Here is a 20,996-nt window from a genome sequence, read left to right as displayed (position 1 = left end):
AAAGACACTCGTGTTCGACAAAATAAGATTCGTATCAGGAGTGATAGCGCTGTCTTTGAACTCAGAATCAGACTCATCATCAAAATCATAATAAAAAAACAAACAAAAAAAGGAGTGAAAGAAAAAAGACTGTTTCTCTCTGTCCTTATTTCTTAATTTATTTCTTTCTGTCTTTCTTGATTTGTAAATTTAAGCACATACCGAACATCTATCTATCTATCTATCTATCTATCTATCTATCTATCTATCTATCTATCTATCTATCTATCTATCTATCTAATAATAATAATAATAATAATAATAATAATAATAATAATAATAATAATGATAATCTGAAACTATTCACACATGAGAACAAACAAAGCCCGTTTCTACCCAAACGAACCAGACGACATTACTTTAGTCTCACTCTTTCGCATGAAGGCAACAGGAGGAGGGAGGCTCGACCAGCTGGATTAAACTTCCCTCCCATCATCATCATCAGTAGCAGCAGGAGCAGCAGCAGCAACAAGAGCAGCGTGCTGTGAGTATTTGTGTTTGTCTGTCAGATCTCCGTGCAGTGCGCTCCGACGCAGACCTCCCTGCTTCACATTGCTTCAGTGTTTTGGAGAGCAACCTGTCCGTCGGAGAAGCATGAAAACTGGGATTCAGCTGCTCACAGGACGAGTGAGCTGAAGGGTGAGCCTTTGACTATTCAAGTCTCATGTCAGATCGATTCCTCTTTTCAATTTGTTTTTATTACCAAACTTTCTGTGAACTATAAAAAAAAATTCTAGCCAAAAGCTGGATGCTGGTTAAGTATTTCCTGAAGAGAAGATTTCTTTTATTTTGCTTCATTTCTCTAATGCAATGAGAGGCATCTTGAATTACTCAGATAATGACATTTTGTTACTTCAGCGGCAGCCTTTTAATTAGAGTGTTCTGTTGAATTTCAGACATAAGTCATTAGGCGTTCACCCTTGATCTTATTTCCAGACTGGCAAACTGACTCTTGTGGCTCTTTTTATTTGTGACGGTTGTAAAGACGGAGACAACTTTAAAAAAAAAAAAAAAAAGTTATTGCAATTGAATCTTTAAAATAATTTCGGAGAGCGCTAAGACACCAGAAGCAACATCAAAGTTTTCACTTGTAATTGGATATGTGGTTGTATTTTTAATGCATTTTGCTTATTGGATGATTTGGAAAACATATAATGAAGAATAAACTGATTAATGAGGTTGGAAAAGCTAATTAGCAGCAAGAAATCATTGTATCTTAACAAAAAAGTCTATATAAACTAGATTTTTGTTTATCTTGTGCATGTTCATATAATTCACAGGGGTTTTTTTTCATATTTTATGCAGAAGAGTTTGTCCTGCAATGAGTTGCTGCAACAGCTGCTATAATCTGGTTTGTGCAAGCAAAGCTTATCTCCCACGGAAACTTTGCAGAATCCCCTAGTTTAGTTGAGTGATTCCACCTCTGGATAAGTTTGCTGTTGTAGAGGATGAAGAAGTGGAGGCCAGTGTGAGCTAGAAGCACAGAGACACTTTTGTGATTTATAATTGAGGCAATACGCAGTCAGGATTCCTATCCGTATGCCTTTCCTGGAGCAATCTGCAACAACCGTGACGCTTTTTAATGGCTTTGTGGAAGTCCAGAGATCCTTCCAGAATGACAAAATGTATCTGTTCATTTAAATATCTTCTGAGATGCTAAATGCAAAATTGATCTGAATCTTGCAAATTCATCAAATGAAACATGTCTTATAGCAGAGTGGTGTTTTTTGGGCCAGAGGTCAAACAAGCCAACTAACAGTGTGGTGAGAGGCAGGAAGTATGTCGAACAGTGTTCCATTGAGAATCATGTGTTCTTATGTTCTGGTCATAAATATCACAGTACTTTACAAAACATGGAGTCTTTGCTCTGAAAATTTTCATTTTTTATTCTGCCTTTATCGTGAAATGTTCAAATTTCAACCACAAACTTCAACGCACTTTTAAGTGAGTGACCAACACAGGGTAGGTGTTAAAGGACTAATGTCCCAGAGAGAGATAAACTCCTCCATCTTCGCATTGATTGCTGCAACAGTATCTTCACAGATCTGCCTAAAAAGTCAATCACAGCTGCAGCTGATCCAGGATGCTGCTGCTCACATGTAGAAGCAGCATTCAGCTTCTATGCACCATAAATCTGGCACAAACGTCCAGAAAACTGGAGAACAGCCGAAACACTGACTTCCTTTAAATCAAAACCTGCTTGTTTAGAGTTGACTTTGATTATTTTAGGTAGATCATTGATCACAATATCTGATGTGTGTTTGCTTGATGATTTCGATGATGTCATTTGAGAAAATGTAATGTTTTTAACTGGTGACTATATTATGTTTTAATGATGTGAAGTATTTTGAACAGTCTTGTTGCTGAAATGTGCGGTACAAATAAAGTTGATTTGACTTTATTTGAAAAGCATAGCTGTCAAGTGGAGGGAAAATGATGCATGTTTACTAAAATCTTTCACAAATAAAAACCTGAAAAAGGTTTGTTACAGAACATTATGGAACAAACAGCATCAAGAGGAGCGAGGATCGGAGCAGACAGATCAGGAATGAAGCTGTGGAGAACTTTCAACCAGAGACTTAAAATCACATAGAGAAGTATTAAATCCACCATTTGAAAATGGAAAGCGTTTTCCACATCCTACCAAGAAATGGCCGTCCTCTTAACTGATTGCAAGGAGAGTATTAATTATGAGCATAATGTTCTCACCAGAGATCTCCAGAGAGAAAATTTGTTGACAGGGCAACTATTCATTGTACACCTCACAAAATCTGTTAGCGAAAAGTTTTTCCTTTAGAATTCCAGCGTTTCCTTCATGCCTTCTAGACGAGACCAACATTTTACTGCTTTTGCCTGCTTTCATAGCCCAATGTTGTCTTGGAAACACTATCTGCCCCATGAAACATGGCAGTGGCAGCATCATGCTGTGAAGAGTCTTTTCATCGACAAGGACAGGGAATCATCAGAGGCAGAAAAACTGGGACGAAGGTTTGGTTTCCAGCTGGACGCCGAGTCTGAACACAAAGTTGGAGTTAAACTGACCAAAGGAAAGTCTTATGATCATTTCACAATTCTTCAGAAAAATCTAAGAAAAGTTTTTCAGCATGAATATTTCTCATGCTAGAACATTATAGATTAAAAATCTGACTAAAACAATGCATATTTACATCCAGCACCTATGCAGGAACCTGCATGAAGTTGCTCTGGTGACCTGGCTGCATCAGCCATCCACGCATCTCACATGGGAATGTCGCACCTGCCTGTAACTGCTGAGCCCCAGCGATCGGTTTGTGTACGCTGCTAGAAGCTGTCATCTTTGTTGAGATGAGATGACCTTGCTCAGACTCCGAGGTTTTTGATGTTTGTTTTTGTCACTGCAGTGTGATTTTTGCTGCTGCGTGCTGACAAGGAACCTTGAAATGTTTCGCAGCTTTTTGTCATGTTTTTCTCTCTCTCTCTCTCTCTCTGCAGTCAGCAGAAATCCTCTGCCGTCCTGAACAATTTGTTTATGGCATTTATGTTTCCTTGTATGAAAGACGTGTTTTTTTTTATTGTAATTTGCATCATATGCTTCTGTTTTTTGCGTGCCACGCAGTCATGTGAGGTATTCCAGTGTGGATGGAAACCTTTGAAATTCGTCCGCTTGTTTTCATGATAAAAATAAAGCCTTTATTCCAACTTCCTTTAACTAAATCAGTAGAGTAAGAAAAAACAAATGGCAGCTGAAAGCCTTGTGGTGCAGGTATTAATAGAGTGTGAGGTTCTCTCCTGTCTGTCTGCATCACAATGTTGTTCAGTTTACTTCAGAGAGACAATCACAGCCTGAACTTTGTGGTTTCTTCTTCTGCTTACATCTGGGGGCTATTTGCTTCCTTAAAGGAGACAGCTGACAGAAAACTGAATGATTTCCCTGCAAAAGCTCACACAGTAAACTGGGTACCCGAAACAGATGTGAGAAATGTCTTGTTTATCAGTGACATCACGGTTAGACGGAATGAAGTCCTTTTTTTTTAAATATCAGCTTTATTACTGATGTCAAAAGCTATTGATCCATGCAAACTCTGCTGCGGCGCTGACTATTGGATTGAGACAGACGGTGTAATAGACTCCATTACTGGTGGCAGGGAATACTCAAAGAGCTCTTTGTTTAATAAAGCTGCTATTGTATGAGTCGAGCCCGTATGAAAGTGTCCGTTGTCCGATGAAGGAGGGAGGAGGAATGTTGCTGTCTAACGCATTCAGGTCGCTGTAATCCCTGCTGGGATTCAACCTGGAGGATAAAAGGAGTCAGAATGGATTTGTTCCTTCACTCCTTTTAGGAAAGTTGGCCTCATTAGCAGCTATATTTCTCAAATCAATTAACACCATCAATTAATAACTGTGGTTGTAAGAATAAGAACAAGGAAACTGTTTGGTGTAATGTAATCGAAGGGATTCTGATGAGATTAAGTAGCGGTGCAAACAGCCAATATTTGATGCTTCATGCAGAACAAATGTAGAGAAAAAAAATCAACTTTCCTCGTCTCTTCTCAAAATCAGAAAGACAAAAGAACATGCCTTTGAAGTAAGGTGGATGTGTCCTGATTTTTTATTTTTTTTTTACTTTTGTTACTCCCTGAAATTTGTTCTTATCTGCTGAGAGTGAAACTTAAAAAGTTTAAAACTGCTGAAACTGGGTCAAACAGGGCCATGCGAGGACCAAGGTTTACAAAGTCTTACAAAGACTGAGGAGGATGTTAGAAAAGGAACATGTTAAATAGAGAAAAATCTTTGTGTTTCTTTAACAAAATATGTGACTACAGGGTCTATACAGTAATGATTTGGAACTTTTTCAGCTTCAAACCTGCAAAATAGACCAAACCAAATCCTCAACAGGAAAATAATTGCTTTTGTCTGTTTCTATCATTTTTGGCTCTTTTAAAATGGCAAAAATGTAGCATCCTGTTACTTTGTTTGCTATCTGAATAGGCTCTGAAGACCTCACATTCATCCATCTGTGGATCACTTTGAAAAGTGAAGTATACATTTATAAATGGTTCAGTCACTATAAGACTAGGAATGCTTAGGCTGGGATTGTTGCACCTTTCTATTCTTTTGGATTATACTCCTGCAACAGATGATGTATTTATTGTATGCGCCTTTGCACATCTCACCAGAGGTTCCCATAAGTCTGGAGGATGCCATGCAGATTCAGTAAAAATTACAGAAAAGTTTAATAGGCCAAACTGGAACTCAAATGTCATTTAACACATATAAATAATTTCTCCTACAGCTATTTTTGGTTCAGTTTTGACTTATTGCCTTGATGTAACTTTTAATTGAATCATCTTTGGTCCTCACCGTGTGCTCCAGGCCATCAGCCGGCGACCATGTGCAGCTCGGTGAGCCCAAAGCAGCTCTGCGGTCCGGGCCTGACAGACATGCAGCAGTACCAGCAGTGGCTCTCCAGTCGACATGAAGCCAGCCTGCTGCCCATGAAGGAAGACCTCGCCCTGTGGCTCAGCAACATTCTTGGTAAAACATTATTAATACTCAGATTAGTCTAAAATAGGCTGGTGAAAATCGTATCTGTATATGTAAAGCGCATAGCTTCATTTGGAGCATCGTTTCGCATCAAGGTGATGTGGATCCAGTCAGAATTATTATTTTAATAATGTCTGCTTATCTTCACACTTTAACGATTTGGATAATTGCGAGTTTATTTGGACACAAACTTTTATTCTCTCTCCACATATTTTGCCGTTTTGCTAATTCATTTGAAACACTGACCATGCTGCAAAAAGAAAAAAACTCTGTAAGGCTCCTTGTTTTGTCTTTAACATAATTTAAGTGGTAGTGCTGATGTAAACACTTCTACAGGAAGCTGGAATCAATCTAATTCTCATTACTAACCCATTTTCAAGTCAACAAACTGTGACCCTGAGTCAGTGTTCGATACATTACCTTAAAGGAATAATGGACATCATTAACTTTTCTTAAATAATGCAGAGCCACTGGTAAAGAATAAGCAGTATGGAGGTTTGTTGTGCTGCTGTTTATTTTTTAATCACAGCAATTAGAAGTGAATACATGCAGCTCCCCAATCTAATCTGAATGAGATTAAATTAGGGAGCATAATCCAATGCAGTTTTGTATTTTATGTCTCTGAGTTTTAAAAACAGTAAAATTATAGTTCAGTTAGCTTTTTGGCTTTACTTGTAGGTCTGATGCTGGTTTCCAGTTCCAGTTAACAGAAATAAAGCTGAGATTCCAACATGGCGACGTCCAAGTAGCCGTTGATCATAGGACTTCTTATAAACATTGTTTTAAGACTTACTTTCCACATTAATTGGTCCAGTTTAGAGTTGCAGTCACCACATGTAGCATTGATTTTAGTGTGTCTTGTAACATAGACATATTTTCAATTCACTGTTGTTGATGAAAGGAGCGGCCATTATGGATCTAAAATCCAACTTCATGGTGTGTTTCAGTTGATTTTACCAACTCAAAGTTGGAAATTACGAGTTTCGATTACAAATCCAACGTATCTTAAGTCACATCCGGTTTTTACTGAATCCAATCCGCCGCGAGGATCTTACAAAGCCTGATAAAAAATAAAAACAAAAAACAGTGGTGTATGCATAGTTTTCTGACTGAACTTTAAATATTATGTCTGTGAAGGGAATTCAAGTGACTGTAGGTTGAAATGGATCTGTAAATCACTGTATTCTGTTTTTATTTATATTTTTATTTATTCCAGCTTCATTGGAATTGGGTTGTAAAAATGTGTCAACTTCACTTCAAATCAGCAGCTTGTCGGCTGAAACTTGGACATTTCTAACTAAAAACACATCAGAGCTGATTTCCGTCTCAACCCTAAAGAAGTCATGTGCTTAAAAGTTGAATACTTGCCAGGAAACCAATAATTTGATCTCTATTGATCAATTCTGATTAAAACAGAGGCGTCAAATATCCAGCCAGGGTTGTAAGAGGTGCTTAATAAGGACTAGATAATATGGGATTGAGTTGAAACTTATTGAGGGATGTTTAAATGAATATTAGTGGAGGCGTATGTTAATATTTTAGCCTGTGTTTAATATCAGATATGACAATTTATTGTAAGATTGTTTGGTGTTTAATTATCTCATCCTGTAAAACGAACAGTTTAAACGCATCTTTAAAATCCTCTACATTAATATGACATTTGTTCCCATAATGAGTGGATGTAAACTTCTAACCGGATCTGTAGATAATATTCAGAGATACTGAAGCCATGTTTGTCTATGTGTAGCTATGTTTAATAACTGGGTGTTTCTCCAGGGAATGTCCTCTGAAGTTATTTCTTACTTTTACTGCAAGCAGGATGAGTTCCTGTAATGGACTCCGGCTTATGGGAAGCTACGAGGGAATAATCTTTCCTGTCATCTCTGGCCCTCTGTTTGCTCTGGAACCGGCTGATCCAGAGATCTGGATCTGCAAACCCTGCAGACATCTTGGTTTTTAAAGCAAATGTGCTTTCGCAGAATTCATTGAGCTACTCTTTTTATTTTTTTTCAAAATTGTTTGCATTTTCAGGTTGAGAGAGTTTTGGACAAACCTAAGGGACGATTTATTTACTTGGGTTGAAATATTTGTATCAGGGCTCTGTGGCTGTATGTGTTGCTCACACAGTAAGGGGTCGAGGGTCGAGCATAAGACGGCAACTTGCAGAAAATTTCTCAAGATTTCAATAGCTCGTTTCTTTTTTTTTTTTTTTTGGGCTCAGCTGCAACATTTGGAACTCATTAAACATGGAACCCCGAACCCCTCCTCTTATAAGAAACAGAAATGGGATTAAAAAAGAAATCTCTCCAGTTTCTTTCCACAGACAAATCCCCCACCCCCTGCCACTACCTCCTATTTCACGATGACCTAACCGCAAAAGTATGGTCCTCTGGAAGTCAGTCAAGTGGACGCCACATGTTGATCACCAATATGTATGTGCAACTCTGCAGCATAATGAGGCTTTACTTTGGGTAAACGGAGTCTTCCTCTGTGCCACTGGACTACCAGGAAATTCTTCATAATCTATATTTTACACTCTGGCCTGAGCGGTTTTACAAACCTACAGTGAGGCTTGATCATTAAAACAGTTCTGGAGAGTTGAAAGCATTACATCAGGCTTAGGAATGAACAGGAGATTGAATTTTATTTCTTTTATTCACGTATATTTTAAATGAGCGCACTTTTGATGGATTTATGACGTTGGACTGTCTGCCTGTCTTTATGTGTCCCCTGCTCAGGTCTGGAAATCACCGCTGAGAGCTTCATGGATCGGTTAGACAATGGCTTCCTGTTGTGCCAGCTGGCTGAGACGCTGCAGGAGAAGTTCAGGCAGAGTAATGGAGACCTGCATGAGCCTGGCAATAGCAAGGTAGAGAGAAATCGGAGGATCGCAGTGAGATGGCGTGAGACAGATTACGGTGAAAATACTCATTTGGAAGTTAAATTGTGGCTGAAAGTGTTCCCAGACTTACTTTCGTTGTGAATGATTTTGCAGAGCAGGGCTCCAGAGTGAAAAAAATTAACAAATAAGTGTTCACTGATTTGATCAGATGGAACAAAGGTCACTTCGGTCTTGAGTCTTTTAGCAGCTCCTCTAAAACTGTCGATTAATATTTTGTAAGAGTTATGCAGCTCCAGTTAGCTCTCAAAGGTCCCTTTCTGCGATTTGAAAAACAACGAAATTCATTACAGGCAGCATCTCTGAACTCTTACTCTGACGGTGAAACTGAAATAAGCATTACTGGGCATTAAGACTGAAAATCTTCAATCAAAGACTAACTTCTCCTGCAGATCTGTTCTTTAGTTTTTCACATTAGGTCCCGTTGCAACCACAGGTATGTGCTTTAGTGTGATTTTATTTTAACTACCTCAAATTAGAGCATAAATGTGAATTGGAAAGAAAATGATCATGGTTTTAACTTTTTTTTCTTTTTACAAATAAATGTCTTAGAAGTGTGGGTTGTGCATGTATTCCTACTTCTTTACTCTGTTACCCCCCTAAAAATTCCAATTTATATGGCAACCAATTGCTGTCTAAATTTTCCCAATTACAAAAATATTCATTTGAGTTAAAGTTTACATCTTAAAACAAGCCTTTTTTTCTCTCTCTTTTCATCAACGATAACACAATAGCACTTTGGTTCAACTTTAACCTGTTTTTTAAAAGTGCTATTTAAATAAATTTGACATTGACTTTGACACTGAGGGAAGCTACAGAGAAGCACAGCTCAGGTAGAAGAAATTGACAACCAGGTAGCGATCAGTCATTTACAAAACAAATCTAGCCTTTTGTGACAAACTGGCAACATCATGCTGTGGGGATGCATTCGAACTCGAACAAGGAAACAACCATAAATGTACAGTCAGATGTGTAAGGGAATTATTTAAATCAATGTAGAGTGTTGGAATGGTCCTGTCAAAGCCCAGACTGTTGAGATTCTGTGGCAAGACAGAATCTCAAAATAGCTTCAGCTATTTTGCAAAAAAATCATCAGAAATCTCAGTTTTTTAGATGTGGGGAGCTAGTAGCTACCTACCCCAAAATACTCACAGCTGTAATTTGTAGCAAAAGCTGGCTTGACTGAATACAAATGGCCGCCACACTTTCTTTCAGGCTTAGGGGAAAAAAAAGAAAAGAAAATCATACGTCCAAATTAGGCACCGTTTTGTGTTGATCTGTTGCATAAAATCATAATTAAATACATTCAGATTTATGATTGTATGACAGTAAAATGTAAAAAAAGAAGAAGCTCAAGAACCGAAAAAGTTTGGCTAGGTGCTGTAATTCAGTGAGATCAGCGTGACCGATGAATACAAACTTTGCCAAGAGCTCCACGATTTAAAAAACTATACAGAAAGTGAAGGTGGGGGATGGGATTTTGCTGTCTCCAATAGGGTGAAATGAAGGGGGGGAAAAAATAAGCTGTAGGGGTTTGTTAACTAGCGGGGCCCCACAGACCCTGGGAGAATTGAAAGAACTACGCTGAAGGTTTTGAACTGAGGGTTTCATGAACCTTGGAAGAAGATATCTGTAAATTAGTCCAACTATTTTCTGCCAACCTCAATGTCATCAGAGTAATTTCAGTTTCTCTTATGACAGCATATGTTTTTATGAAGTAAATGATTTTTTTTTTACTCAAACATATGTAAAATACAGATATAAAATCCTGATTTTAATATATTTACAATAGATTTACTTAATTCTGTCGGTTCAGAGGCAAATGAAGGCAAAGGATCTTTTGTGGCGCCTTCTGTGAGAGTTGTTGATGTTTGCAGTGGGGCATTGCCGCTCTGATGACGAAGGGTCTCCTGATCTCAGTGTGAGCGCAGCAGCAGCAGCACAGATGTGAGGAAATACTTGAGGTCAACGACCGTGGGACAGCAGAGACGCTACTGAACATAAAGGAGCACATTGATTGTTGAGAGCAGAAGAAAAACAGCAGAGCCGTCTCAGGTTTTCAGATTGTTTGCAATGGACATATGTTGCTCTTTATCCACAATTAAAAGACACGTCAGCGTAAATGTCAGAATCTAACAACAGAACAGCGTGTTTTCCACATTTCTTGCTCCATAAAGTTTTGTTTAATGCCACTTGAAGCTTTCCAAGTCACCTAAAGAGCTGCAGTTTTTACCCTCAGGTGGGTCTAAGTGAACTCCAGTAGAAGTCAAGTCTTATCTGCTCATGTGACCTGACTGAGCAGCAGGAAAACATAAATTAAATGTTGTAGATACAAAAAAAAAAAGATTTCTTCATTTTCGTGCTAAATTCCAATGCAAAAACATAATACAGACATGATCAGTTCAGATTAGTCCTATGTGTGATTGAAAGCAGGACAAATGCAACATAAAGCTTTGAAAACTGTGTGAAATCTGCAGACTCCATGACGTTTGAGGCTTCACTTTTGAGATGGTTCAGAAAAAGGCCAATGAAGACTGGTTTAACTCTGTAATACTAAACAGCTGGTGAGACCTCTCACTGCTAATTAGTCTAATTGCAAACAGATTAGTTACATGATGAGCCAGAAAAAATAAACAAACCAAAGTGGTTGAGGCTTCTACAAATGGAAAAATGAGGGAAGAATGTTAAAGCAGCTCAGTATTTAGCTTCCTTGCCTGTGTGTTCCTAAATAAAAGCAGCATCGACCCAGTTAAGCTGATTCAAGCTCACAAAACTGAAACTGAATTCATTCAAACTTCAAATCCACTAAAGGTTGTAAACTAAGGCCAAACTCAAAATGTGAACCTGGACTTTTGTTTTTGTAAGGTTTCGGGTTTTGATATTTTGTTCAGTAAATAGTTTAATTTTAAAACCAACTACTTCCTCTTTGCATTTGGTTCTTGCTCTACTGTAACGTTAGCTGAAGTTCTCGAAACATATCTTGTCCCTGTGGCCAAACAGCTCAATCTTCTTCTTGTCAGTTCATAAAACTTTCCTCTAAAACAAAGTTGGCTTGTTCAGCTTGGCAGATTAAATTTTCTGTCAGTACTGAGGTTGTTGGTTTTGGAGCAGTGCTTTTTCTTGGTTAGCATCCTCTCATTCTTTGCTAGCGTAAAACTTGTTTCAGTTCGGTCAGTTTGAAGATGTTTTACATGAGATGGACTCAGTTGAGTGTCGCAACAGGACAATGATCCCAAATGTAAAACAAAACTGCTTTTTGAATGGAACAACTCTGGAAAAAAATCTTTAGCTTTAGAGAATGTGGACTTTGTATAAAAATGTTATCCCAGACCTAACTAGTTTGCATGAACATGTGGCCTGTAGATGGCCACAAAATATGTGGTTGAGAACATTTTAAAACATATCAATAAACATGCTTGTTTTTATTTGAGCCTGCTTGTAGCGATTCTTAACTAGTGCAGCTACTTCTTGATTTTATTTACATTCTTTATTAGATGCACTAACTGTTGGGATACCTCGTTAAAAACTTAAAATAATATTCTTCTTCTTACCACAACTGCACATCCCTGGGGTTTTGAAACATGATGCTGGTGATAAAATAGACCTGTTGCCCCATTATCGCTCATCCACTTATTAATGTGTTAGCACATAAAATGTGCTGAACGTAGACTTTAAATTTGTTAAATCTGTTATAGAAAAGACTATATTTGTTAAATAGGAAACACATTTTGAAGATAAGTGGAGCATTTATCCATTTGGGGAAGAAAGCTGCACAGATCTCAAGGTGAGAAAACTGCAGATAGTTCTGCAAATGTTTTGATTAGGCCGAGTTTTAATCACTCAATAACTGGCCGCTGCATGTTGAGCAAGACAGATAAGATATATAATAATAACACAAGTATGAGTCAACATATGCACTAAATGTGAACAGATGTATAAAAATTTGCCTTAAACCACCCGTGCTCTATTCAAGTATATATTTTATTTTTATTCTTTATGTTCCCCTTTGTTCAGAAATACTGTTTTATGAAGCTCTTTACCTTATGTGCAATCAAACACACAAAGGTGCCAATAATAACATAACAAGCCACAGCAGAAATACATTTCATTTTGACTGGCATATTAAATGCCATTGGCAAACGTTTTTTCCACAGCTATGTTCAGTAATAGAGGAACATAAATGAGTGAAAAAAAAAAGGTTTAAAAGAGATCCTGGAATGAAATGAAAAATACCCACAAAAGCTTGCATATTTCCTGCATGAGCTCACTGCACCTTTCTCGAAGCGCAGACACACATATCCTTCATAAAACCGCAGCAAGGCGCATAAATCTCTGTGAACGGACCGCGTGGGGGCTGAAACCCATAAGTATGTCATTTGATCCTAAATCACGGAGGGTCTGGTAAAGTAACTCCAGTTTTCGGAGCCTTCATCTCCCATATTGATCCGCAAAGAAAAGGCTCCCAGATACCAGGATGAAACCGGAGCAGATGGAGGAGACACTGCTGTCTACTTCATCTCAATCAAAACACTGGACTGGGCCACACGTTGGCAAAATACACCTCAATCTCTTTTTGGGCCTCAATCAACTACAAATAGATCCATGAAAATAATGTTTAAATATCTTGGAGCTTTGGGTTTGCAGTGAGACGGTCCTGGGCTCCAGTCCCAGTCTGGGGTCTGACTGCATGGAGTTTGCATGTTCTCCCTCTGCATGTGGCTCTTGTCCCAATCGTGTATTTTTCATTTTTTACTTCAATCATTCTGCTGGGATAATAACGTCTTTAAAAACTGAATTGCTTCACTATCATCTGAATTTTTGATCTGAACATTTTGAATTCTGGTTTACATGTTTCATAGGTCAGTGGCGTTTCTCCATTTATAAGGAAACCACATGGTCGTTTTGTCATTCAAAGAGGTTTTCCGGTTTGGCAGACAAATCGTTGACAACACAATGACAGAAATTTGGTTTTAACTACCTGTATGACCATTTTCATACAATGTGCAACTAAAAAAGTCATTTTTTTATTACACTTTGAAAGCATTTCCATAAAATCAACAGAATATACAAGGATGGGGAAGGATACATAAAAGGATTACAATAAGACAAAAAACTGTGGTCACATCGATATCTCAGGAAGTGCAAGGAAAAAAAATCTCATCTTAAATCTTTTAGAGAATTACTATTTTAATTCTTTACTTGCGTGTTTTCTCTTATTTGTGCTTTCAGAAGAAAATCCCCAATCGGAGGATCCCGTGCCGGCAGAGCGCTCCGTCCGGTTCTTTCTTTGCTCGCGACAACACAGCTAACTTCCTGGCCTGGTGCCGAGAGGTCGGAGTGGGTGAAACATGTCTCTTTGAGTCTGAGGGCCTAGGTGAGTTGAACTGGGTTTTCCCCATTTGTATCAGACTGCCACCAAATCCGAATGTTGGACAATCTGGCTGTGCTAACAAAGATCCCAACTCTGGCACTGCCAGGACCCCGGACTCAGGTTTCTGGCTCCTTTCAGAGCATTGATTGTGCAGGTACAATAGTAAGCAGAATGGACTGTCTACCTCACAATCCTCACTTTCACTGTGGAGGGAGTAACTCTGCATGATGAGAAGAATGTCTGACTTAAAACACAGAAATTCAACAAATAGACATGAATGTGTGAGTAAGTGAAAAAGTAGGCCAAAGCTGTCTGAGTTTTTCTCCAGCTTTAAATATTTTTCTCTTTGTTGTCTCAAGCCTTTTTCCCTTGCATGTTATTTTACTCCAAATAAATGTCCTCCAGATAAGGTGCAGAATGTTACAGGGTCATTTACATTTTTTCTTTTTTCATTTTGATCCTGAAGGTTTATCATTGTCAAGTATGCAGATAATTTAATTTCTAGAGGTCAGGCGGCATACCGAGTAAGAGGTTAACACTGAATTACAATCCTCTTCTAGCCTTGCAGACATGCAACTGTGATTAAAATCTGTCGAAATATGTCCAGAAACAGTAGCTGATGGATTTCTTTCTCTTTCTGTCCTTCTTTCTTTGGATAAACTTATGAGTTCAGCAGTAGAGGTGTCGACACCCAGGTTTGCTCTCATACAGTGGATCTCCTTTCTGCATCGCATGGTTGGATGTGTGACATCTATCGTGTCTTTTTGTCTGCGCACTTCCTGCTTGGTTTGCCATTGGTGGAGGTTAAATCGAACATCTCAAACTTAGGCAGATTCACTCACTTTCATGTAATTTGTAGGGAAGAGAATGAAGGAGTTGAGTGACTTTTGAATGCATGGAGTCCATCAGCTTGTTTTTATGTGTTATTCACCATCACCAAGCCACTCATCTTCACTCATTGCCTTGTTTTTTTGTTTTTTTTTTGGATGTGTTATCGTGTCTCATTATAAAACTGAGTGCTAAGCTTTGCTCTCTTCCTGTAGTTCTGCATAAGCAGCCGCGAGAGGTGTGCCTCTGTCTACTAGAGTTGGGTCGGATAGCGTCACGGTTTGTTCCAGCTGTGCTGCGTTTTCATTTTTTTGACGCTTTTAGGCCCTCGATATGATTCATCCGATTGTTTTATTTTTTCACATTTAGCTACAATGTGGAGCCTCCAGGCCTTATAAAACTGGAGAAAGAGATTGAACAAGAAGAAAGGGCACCTCTACCTCCCCCATCACCCTTATCCCCGGCTCCGCCTCCCCTCTCGTCCCCTTCTTCATCATCCCCCTCCCCGTCTTCTTCACCGACACCGACTTCAACTCCAACTACGACCAAAGTCACTTCGTCCAAGAAGGGCGCAGGCAAGCTCCTGGATGATGCTGTAAGTCACAAACGGGTGACTTTTGCATTTCAAATCAGAGCAGAAAAATGTGCAAAAGTGTTTTATGTGTTACAGGTGAGACACATCGCTAACGATCCGCCCTGCAGGTGCACAAATAAGTTCTGTGTGGAAAGACATTCGCAGGGTCGATACCGCGTTGGAGAGAAGATGCTCTTTATACGGGTGAGTTTAGCAAATGCCTGACTGAAACGAATCAAGTTTAAATGTCACCAGAATAAAAAACGTATTCCATAAATCAGGGGTCTTTGAAACCTGGCCTCTAGCACTAGAGTCCTGTAACTTCAACCCACCTGAATCGAATGACGAGGTCATTAGCAGGACTCTGCACAGTGAGGAGGTAATTCAGTCATTTGATTTAGGTGCATTAGAACCTGGGACACATCTGAAAGTAGCAGGAAATCAACCTTCAAGGCCTGGATTTGAGGACCTTTGCCACAAATATTACACTGTATACTGTAAAATTTCTGAAAATGTAGTATTTACTAGAATTGTCTGTTTTTCTTTTGATTACTCGCTTGACAAAATTAACAGTGGATCTTCTATCTCCATAAATCCTTTCTATAAACAACTTCAGTGTTTAGTTTTTTCACTGGACCCGGTTGTCTCCAAATGTCAGTCATCCAGCTGGAGATTAATATATCTGAAGCTCGTTTTATTTTATTCATTTATTTTGAACATGGTAGAAGTATAAAATCACACACACACGAGCAGGGAATGCAAAAGACACATTTTTGTACAATAATCTTAACATGTCGGACAGAGTTGTTCCAACTGGTTAACGAACAACAAGACCAGAAAAAACTGGTGAATTAAGCTTAAAAACCAAGAACACAAACATTTAAATTAACCTCTATTATACTCAGAAAGTACAACAAATCAAATACAACATTAGGAATCTAAAATAAAGGAGAAATTATTCACTGGGCACTACATTTGAAGGTTGACGTAGGTGTTAATGCAGTTTACATGTTTTTTCTCGACTCATTCCCACCGAGTTGAAACTTATCTGCCACAGAGTAAACATCTTCTGCCTTTCACTCCAGAAACAGAATATTTCTGTCCTGTCGGCCTGATAAATTGCTCCTACCAGCTCAGCAGCATTTCTGAATATACCGCACAAGAACGGTGCTCTAATGTGCTCCAGGTGGTTGTGCTCATTATAACAACACAACGGTTTCTCATGCAGCGGCGCAGCCTGAGGCCTGACCATCAGATGCGTCCAACTGTCATTTCTGGCTTGGCTCGTCATATGTTGGGATTTTCCTGAAGTTCCAAAATCTCAATATTGTGCGCTGAAAATGCTTTTGATTAGATATAAAGTGTGTGTGTGTGTGTTTCAAATGGTTCAAACATCAGCAAACTCTTTTTATCTGGATAAATTTGATCCTCCTTTTTCTCTGAGCCAACCATCGTTGTAAGCTCTTAATCAGAGATAATGCCACGCTCTTGCTGTGTGGAAAAATAAACATCCACCTATAACCACATATTCTAATTGCCAGGCTGTTACTTTAATCGTTAAAAACCAAAAAAAAAAAAAAAACTTCTATTTGATCTGAGGAACACAATTAGCTGTGAGCACAGTAAATGTTTCTCAGCTGTCCATGAGTAGAGGGATGCCTGGTATTTGAGGAGGATAAATTGAGGCTAACCGATCTGAGAACGAGAATCTGTCCTCCTGGGATTCTGGTTACTTGGCAACCCACATCCAGGATTCACACATCCAACTATGTGATTCATGCCAGTGGTATGTTTGAGATCTGCAGGCGTGCAAACGAGAGTTTACTCTTGGATGTCCTCTGCTGCCGGCCCAATAAACTGCAGCACAGTTAAAATCTAGACCTGCCACCCAATCATCGCTAATTTTCTGCAAGGTTTTGGTGAAATAATCTGCAGTGGGGACAATCGGAGCGTAATTGCTAAGATGAAAGAATTCCAACCACAATAACATGGCGAAAATGTAAATGCCTCTAAAACCCATTGGTTTAGTCTCCAATGTGTTGCTAAGCAACCTAGGACAAATAACAAGAGGCGAAAAGTGTTGATCCAGATCAATCTGGTACGCAGCATACACTCTCCAAAGTCAGGTCTGCTTTTTATCTCTGCGGCTGGCAGCACAAATGAGCTGAAAAGGCTTGAAATCATCTGTTTTTCCAAACAAAATCCCGAACAATAACTAGAGATCTCGTAACAGAGAGAGAGCAGGCGTTTTTATAATGCCAAGTAAAACGAGCATTAAACGACTGTCGCTCTGTCTCTCAGCCAGCTCTCTTTATGGTGAGGATGCTTTAATTAACATTCCTCACATGGTCTCCCTGCTAGCAGCTGCTACAGTAAGGCCAGTCAGCGTCTGTAAGCAGCTGGGGTACGGCAAGCCGTTTGTGTAAACATTCCAGCCGTCATTTGTGGCCGTTATGCCAACTTAGAGTCTGTTTTGTCCACCTGAGTAAAGCTGCCTTCAGATTAAACGAAATCGACGTTGAGCAACAAATGACCTCTGTGAAAATTAGCAAATATTTCCATAGGTCATCAAAGGTCAACAAGCCAAGTCAAATGAAATATGGTGTCCATCAGCTGTGCTACGTTTGTGAAGCAAAATGTTTTGTTTGTATCACTATCATTTTAAAGATATTTATAAATGTTTTCAGAGGTCATCAAAGGTCAACGAACCAGTCCACGTTTACAAAATCAAATGAAATTTTTGCCAGTCTTACGTTTTTGCTGGTTTGTGTGGCAAAAATCTTCGTTTGTGCCTTCATAATTTTTAAGATTTTAAAAATCAAACAAAACTGGTGTAAATGAATCGTTCCACGTTTGTGCTGGTTTGTGCGGCTAAAACGTGTTTGACACCAATTCTGTTTAATATGAAGAAGGTTTTGGGGGAGGGAGGTCACGTCACTCAGGTCTTTTGTCCATCTAGTAGAGTCAGAAGTCCTAGGAAAAATGCATATTAGTCAACCTCTGGCGCTCAACATGCTCACGTGATGACTGACCTTCCCCACTGTAGGAATAAATGAGCTGCTTGTTGTTTGAGCGTGAGACGGTGGAGAAACCTCAGAGTGTTTCTGGACGGTGCTGTCCCCGCTCGGCCCCCGGGCCTCCGCCGTCCTCTGGGTTCCCGATGAAGGACTGGTCTCAGGCAGGAGTCATGTCCCAGAGCAGAATGATTGAAACCTCGCTGCTTCACACAGATCCATTAAGTGCACTGTAACAAAGCCCCAGGCCCAGTGCAGCTGATTGGAAGTGCTGCCCCACTGCTGCCCCCTAGATTGATTCTTGTAAGAGGCTTATAAATGTTGTATGTTCTGCTGCTGGAGGGCAAGAAGCCTCATATCTGACCACACCGAAGTCACAAGGTCCTTGGTAGTCTATCTTTTTTTTTTTTTTTTAATCAAACTGTATGTTTTAGTCAATCTTTAAAGACTAATAAAGCATTATGATTTTTTTATGTACCCTCCTTCAGTAAACAAGCTTGTTTCTGCTGAGGTGTAATGAAGTGCTAATGAGGAAAAGTGGCAGTAAGCCTTCACTCCGTAGCAGACGTATTTTATGAGCACAGTCTCTTGGGAATGCGAGCGTTTGATCATCTAATACAGCGGCGTGTTTTATTTCTTCTTTTTACTATAATGGGTGACGTTGCCATGGTAGCGAACCTTGGGAATGCGCCCTGATGTGACAGGTGTCACATCCTAAGGAAAAATTGCTGCAAAAAATAAAAGAAGTCACTTTATAGACTTGTGAGGCAAACATAGCGCAGATTTAGAGAGTTTGAGTGGAGAAACCAGCTGGATATTTAACAGCCGTACTGACCGTGCTTTCAAATCTGGGGCTGCAATGTGACAAAATGTAAACGTTCTATGGCTATTATTTAATTTCCCAGTTACTGTAGACTTTCTCCTACAAAGAGAAGTCTTTTGTATTTTTCAAGACGTTTATTACAGAGGTTTTCATCAAGATTGCAGGTAAACCTGTTAAACAAATGTTTGTTTCCGAATGACTTCTTAAACCAGCTTCGCCCCGATTCGATTTCCTTTTGCAGATGCTGCACAACAAGCATGTGATGGTGCGGGTCGGCGGAGGCTGGGAGACGTTTGAGAGCTACCTGCTGAAACACGACCCCTGCCGCATGCTGCAGATTTCCAGAGTGGAGGGAAAGATATCCCCCATCAGCACCAAGTCCCCCAACATCAAAGACCTCGCCCCGGACAGCTACCTGGTGGTGGCGGCCCACTACCGCAGCAAGAAGTGAAGGCCCACCGCAGAGTGGTTCTGGTCTGGACATGGTGTATGCGTGACTTTTTTAAGACCGCTCTAATAACGGGGCTTTGCTATGCAAAAACGTGGAGGAAACGGAGAGAGACGACTTGTAAAATAATGATTTGTTGTTTGAGGGGGTAGGAGGAGGAAAAAATAGAAATCTTGGGTAGTATAGTTTTCAATTTAATTTTGTGCTTTATCTTATTTTCTTTAGCTTAGGAAATTCTCATACTTTATTAATTTTGTTGATAATTAGTGTAGTGGGTGAAACAGGAGCTTAGCAGGGAAGTTGTAGATGTTTGTGACATTTGGTTTTAATCGTTAGTTATACTTGAAGCTTTTCAGTGAGTATTCAGAGGCATCCTATCTAAATCTGATAGTCGACATGCAGAAGTTCATCCTTTTCATGCAAACTAGAGATGGATTCATCAGCACCTTTGTGAAACTAACATTTTGTCATGTAATGCCGTTTTAACACAGTAGGTAGAAGATATTCCACAAGGATCAATATTTTGATGTTTCAAACTAATTTTAACAAATATATAATAAGAAAACTTTGTACTATCCAAAGCTTTAGATTGTGTGTCTTTGCATAATATAAAACATTTCTCTAAAATCCAACACTTACAAGTATTTCTTTTAATGGATTTCTGATTAGGTTAAATGTAAGCAGTGCTTGCACTACATGCAACATTCCCACTTTGAATTGATTTACTGGCTAGGTTCTGGCATAATCTTTATTTAAACAATACAATCTCACGCAGAACTGAACCAGAGGGTTTTTGACTTGAGAAGCTACTTAAGTTTTTCTTTTTGTGTAGAGTTACTGACCTCTAGAGGTAGAACAGAGATCAACATGAAAACAATCTGACTTTTGGTTTGGAGTCTTACAATAACAGACAATACCTGTATCAAAGCTGAGCTCATTGATATGTGACTTTTTATGGAGTATTATGTTGGTTTTGAACTAAGAATGATGATTAAAAACCATCAAGTTTCTTAGAAGTGAAAATCCTTTTTTTAACTGTAAATAAAGTCTCATTGTTTGTGACAACCTCCTCTTGTTTCCAAATATCAATATCCTTGAATGATCTTCGTAATTAAAACATCTGTAAATGTTCATCTGATGCCCTGCAGACACAAAGTCAGAAGGTGTCATTATGTGTCGAGATGTAAAACCAGAAATCAGCATCTGGAGTCCAAACACACGTAACAGAAATGTGCTTTATTAACTGTAGCAATACCATTGGCTATACTCTTTGTCCTACAAAATGGCAAGAGCACCAGAAGCTTTTGAGGATCAGGCAGCTTTAAGAAAAGACCTCAGTTAAGTTGAGCACTTCGAGGAATATTCACTACACCGTCATCCAGCACCATATGTGAAAGTACAAAGGCAAAGCTGCAGTCTCCAAAAAAAAAAAAAAAAAAAAAAACTGTGACAGACAGTAGAGAGAAATTACTAATCA

General features: G+C 39.1%; 1 protein-coding gene across 2 annotated transcripts; it reads left to right on the top strand.

Annotated features, from left to right (window-relative positions):
* The first annotated feature begins 402 nt into the window (after positions 1–402).
* gas2a (growth arrest-specific 2a) lies at positions 403–20,971 on the top strand. Of its 2 annotated transcripts, XM_015032941.1 has the most exons (9): positions 403–523; positions 601–678; positions 5,392–5,553; positions 8,301–8,431; positions 13,691–13,835; positions 14,876–14,939; positions 15,030–15,255; positions 15,331–15,438; positions 19,313–20,971. In XM_015032941.1, the coding sequence occupies exons 3-9, from the start codon at positions 5,409–5,411 to the stop codon at positions 19,520–19,522; spliced, it is 1,029 nt and encodes a 342-aa protein (XP_014888427.1). In that variant the 5' UTR covers positions 403–523; positions 601–678; positions 5,392–5,408; the 3' UTR covers positions 19,523–20,971. The 2 variants fall into 2 exon arrangements, with proteins under 2 accessions (XP_014888427.1, XP_014888425.1); XM_015032939.1 differs by having other exon boundaries at positions 403–678.
* The last annotated feature ends 25 nt before the right edge of the window (positions 20,972–20,996 follow it).

Source organism: Poecilia latipinna, unplaced genomic scaffold (assembly GCF_001443285.1).
Source record: "Poecilia latipinna isolate Pla-1442-1.1 unplaced genomic scaffold, P_latipinna-1.0 Scaffold254, whole genome shotgun sequence".
NCBI lineage: Eukaryota > Metazoa > Chordata > Actinopteri > Cyprinodontiformes > Poeciliidae > Poecilia > Poecilia latipinna.
The sequence above is the reverse complement of the archived record's forward strand: the minus strand, read 5'-3'. Positions and strand labels throughout refer to the sequence as shown.

Coding starts and splice junctions, on each gene's coding strand:
- gas2a (XM_015032941.1), top strand. CDS start 5,409: ATGTGCAGCTCGGTGAGCCCAAAGCAGCTCTGCGGTCCGGGCCTGACA. Junction 15,256..15,330: donor GCAAGCTCCTGGATGATGCT/GTAAGTCACAAA, acceptor TATGTGTTACAG/GTGAGACACATCGCTAACGA. Junction 15,439..19,312: donor AGAAGATGCTCTTTATACGG/GTGAGTTTAGCA, acceptor TTCCTTTTGCAG/ATGCTGCACAACAAGCATGT.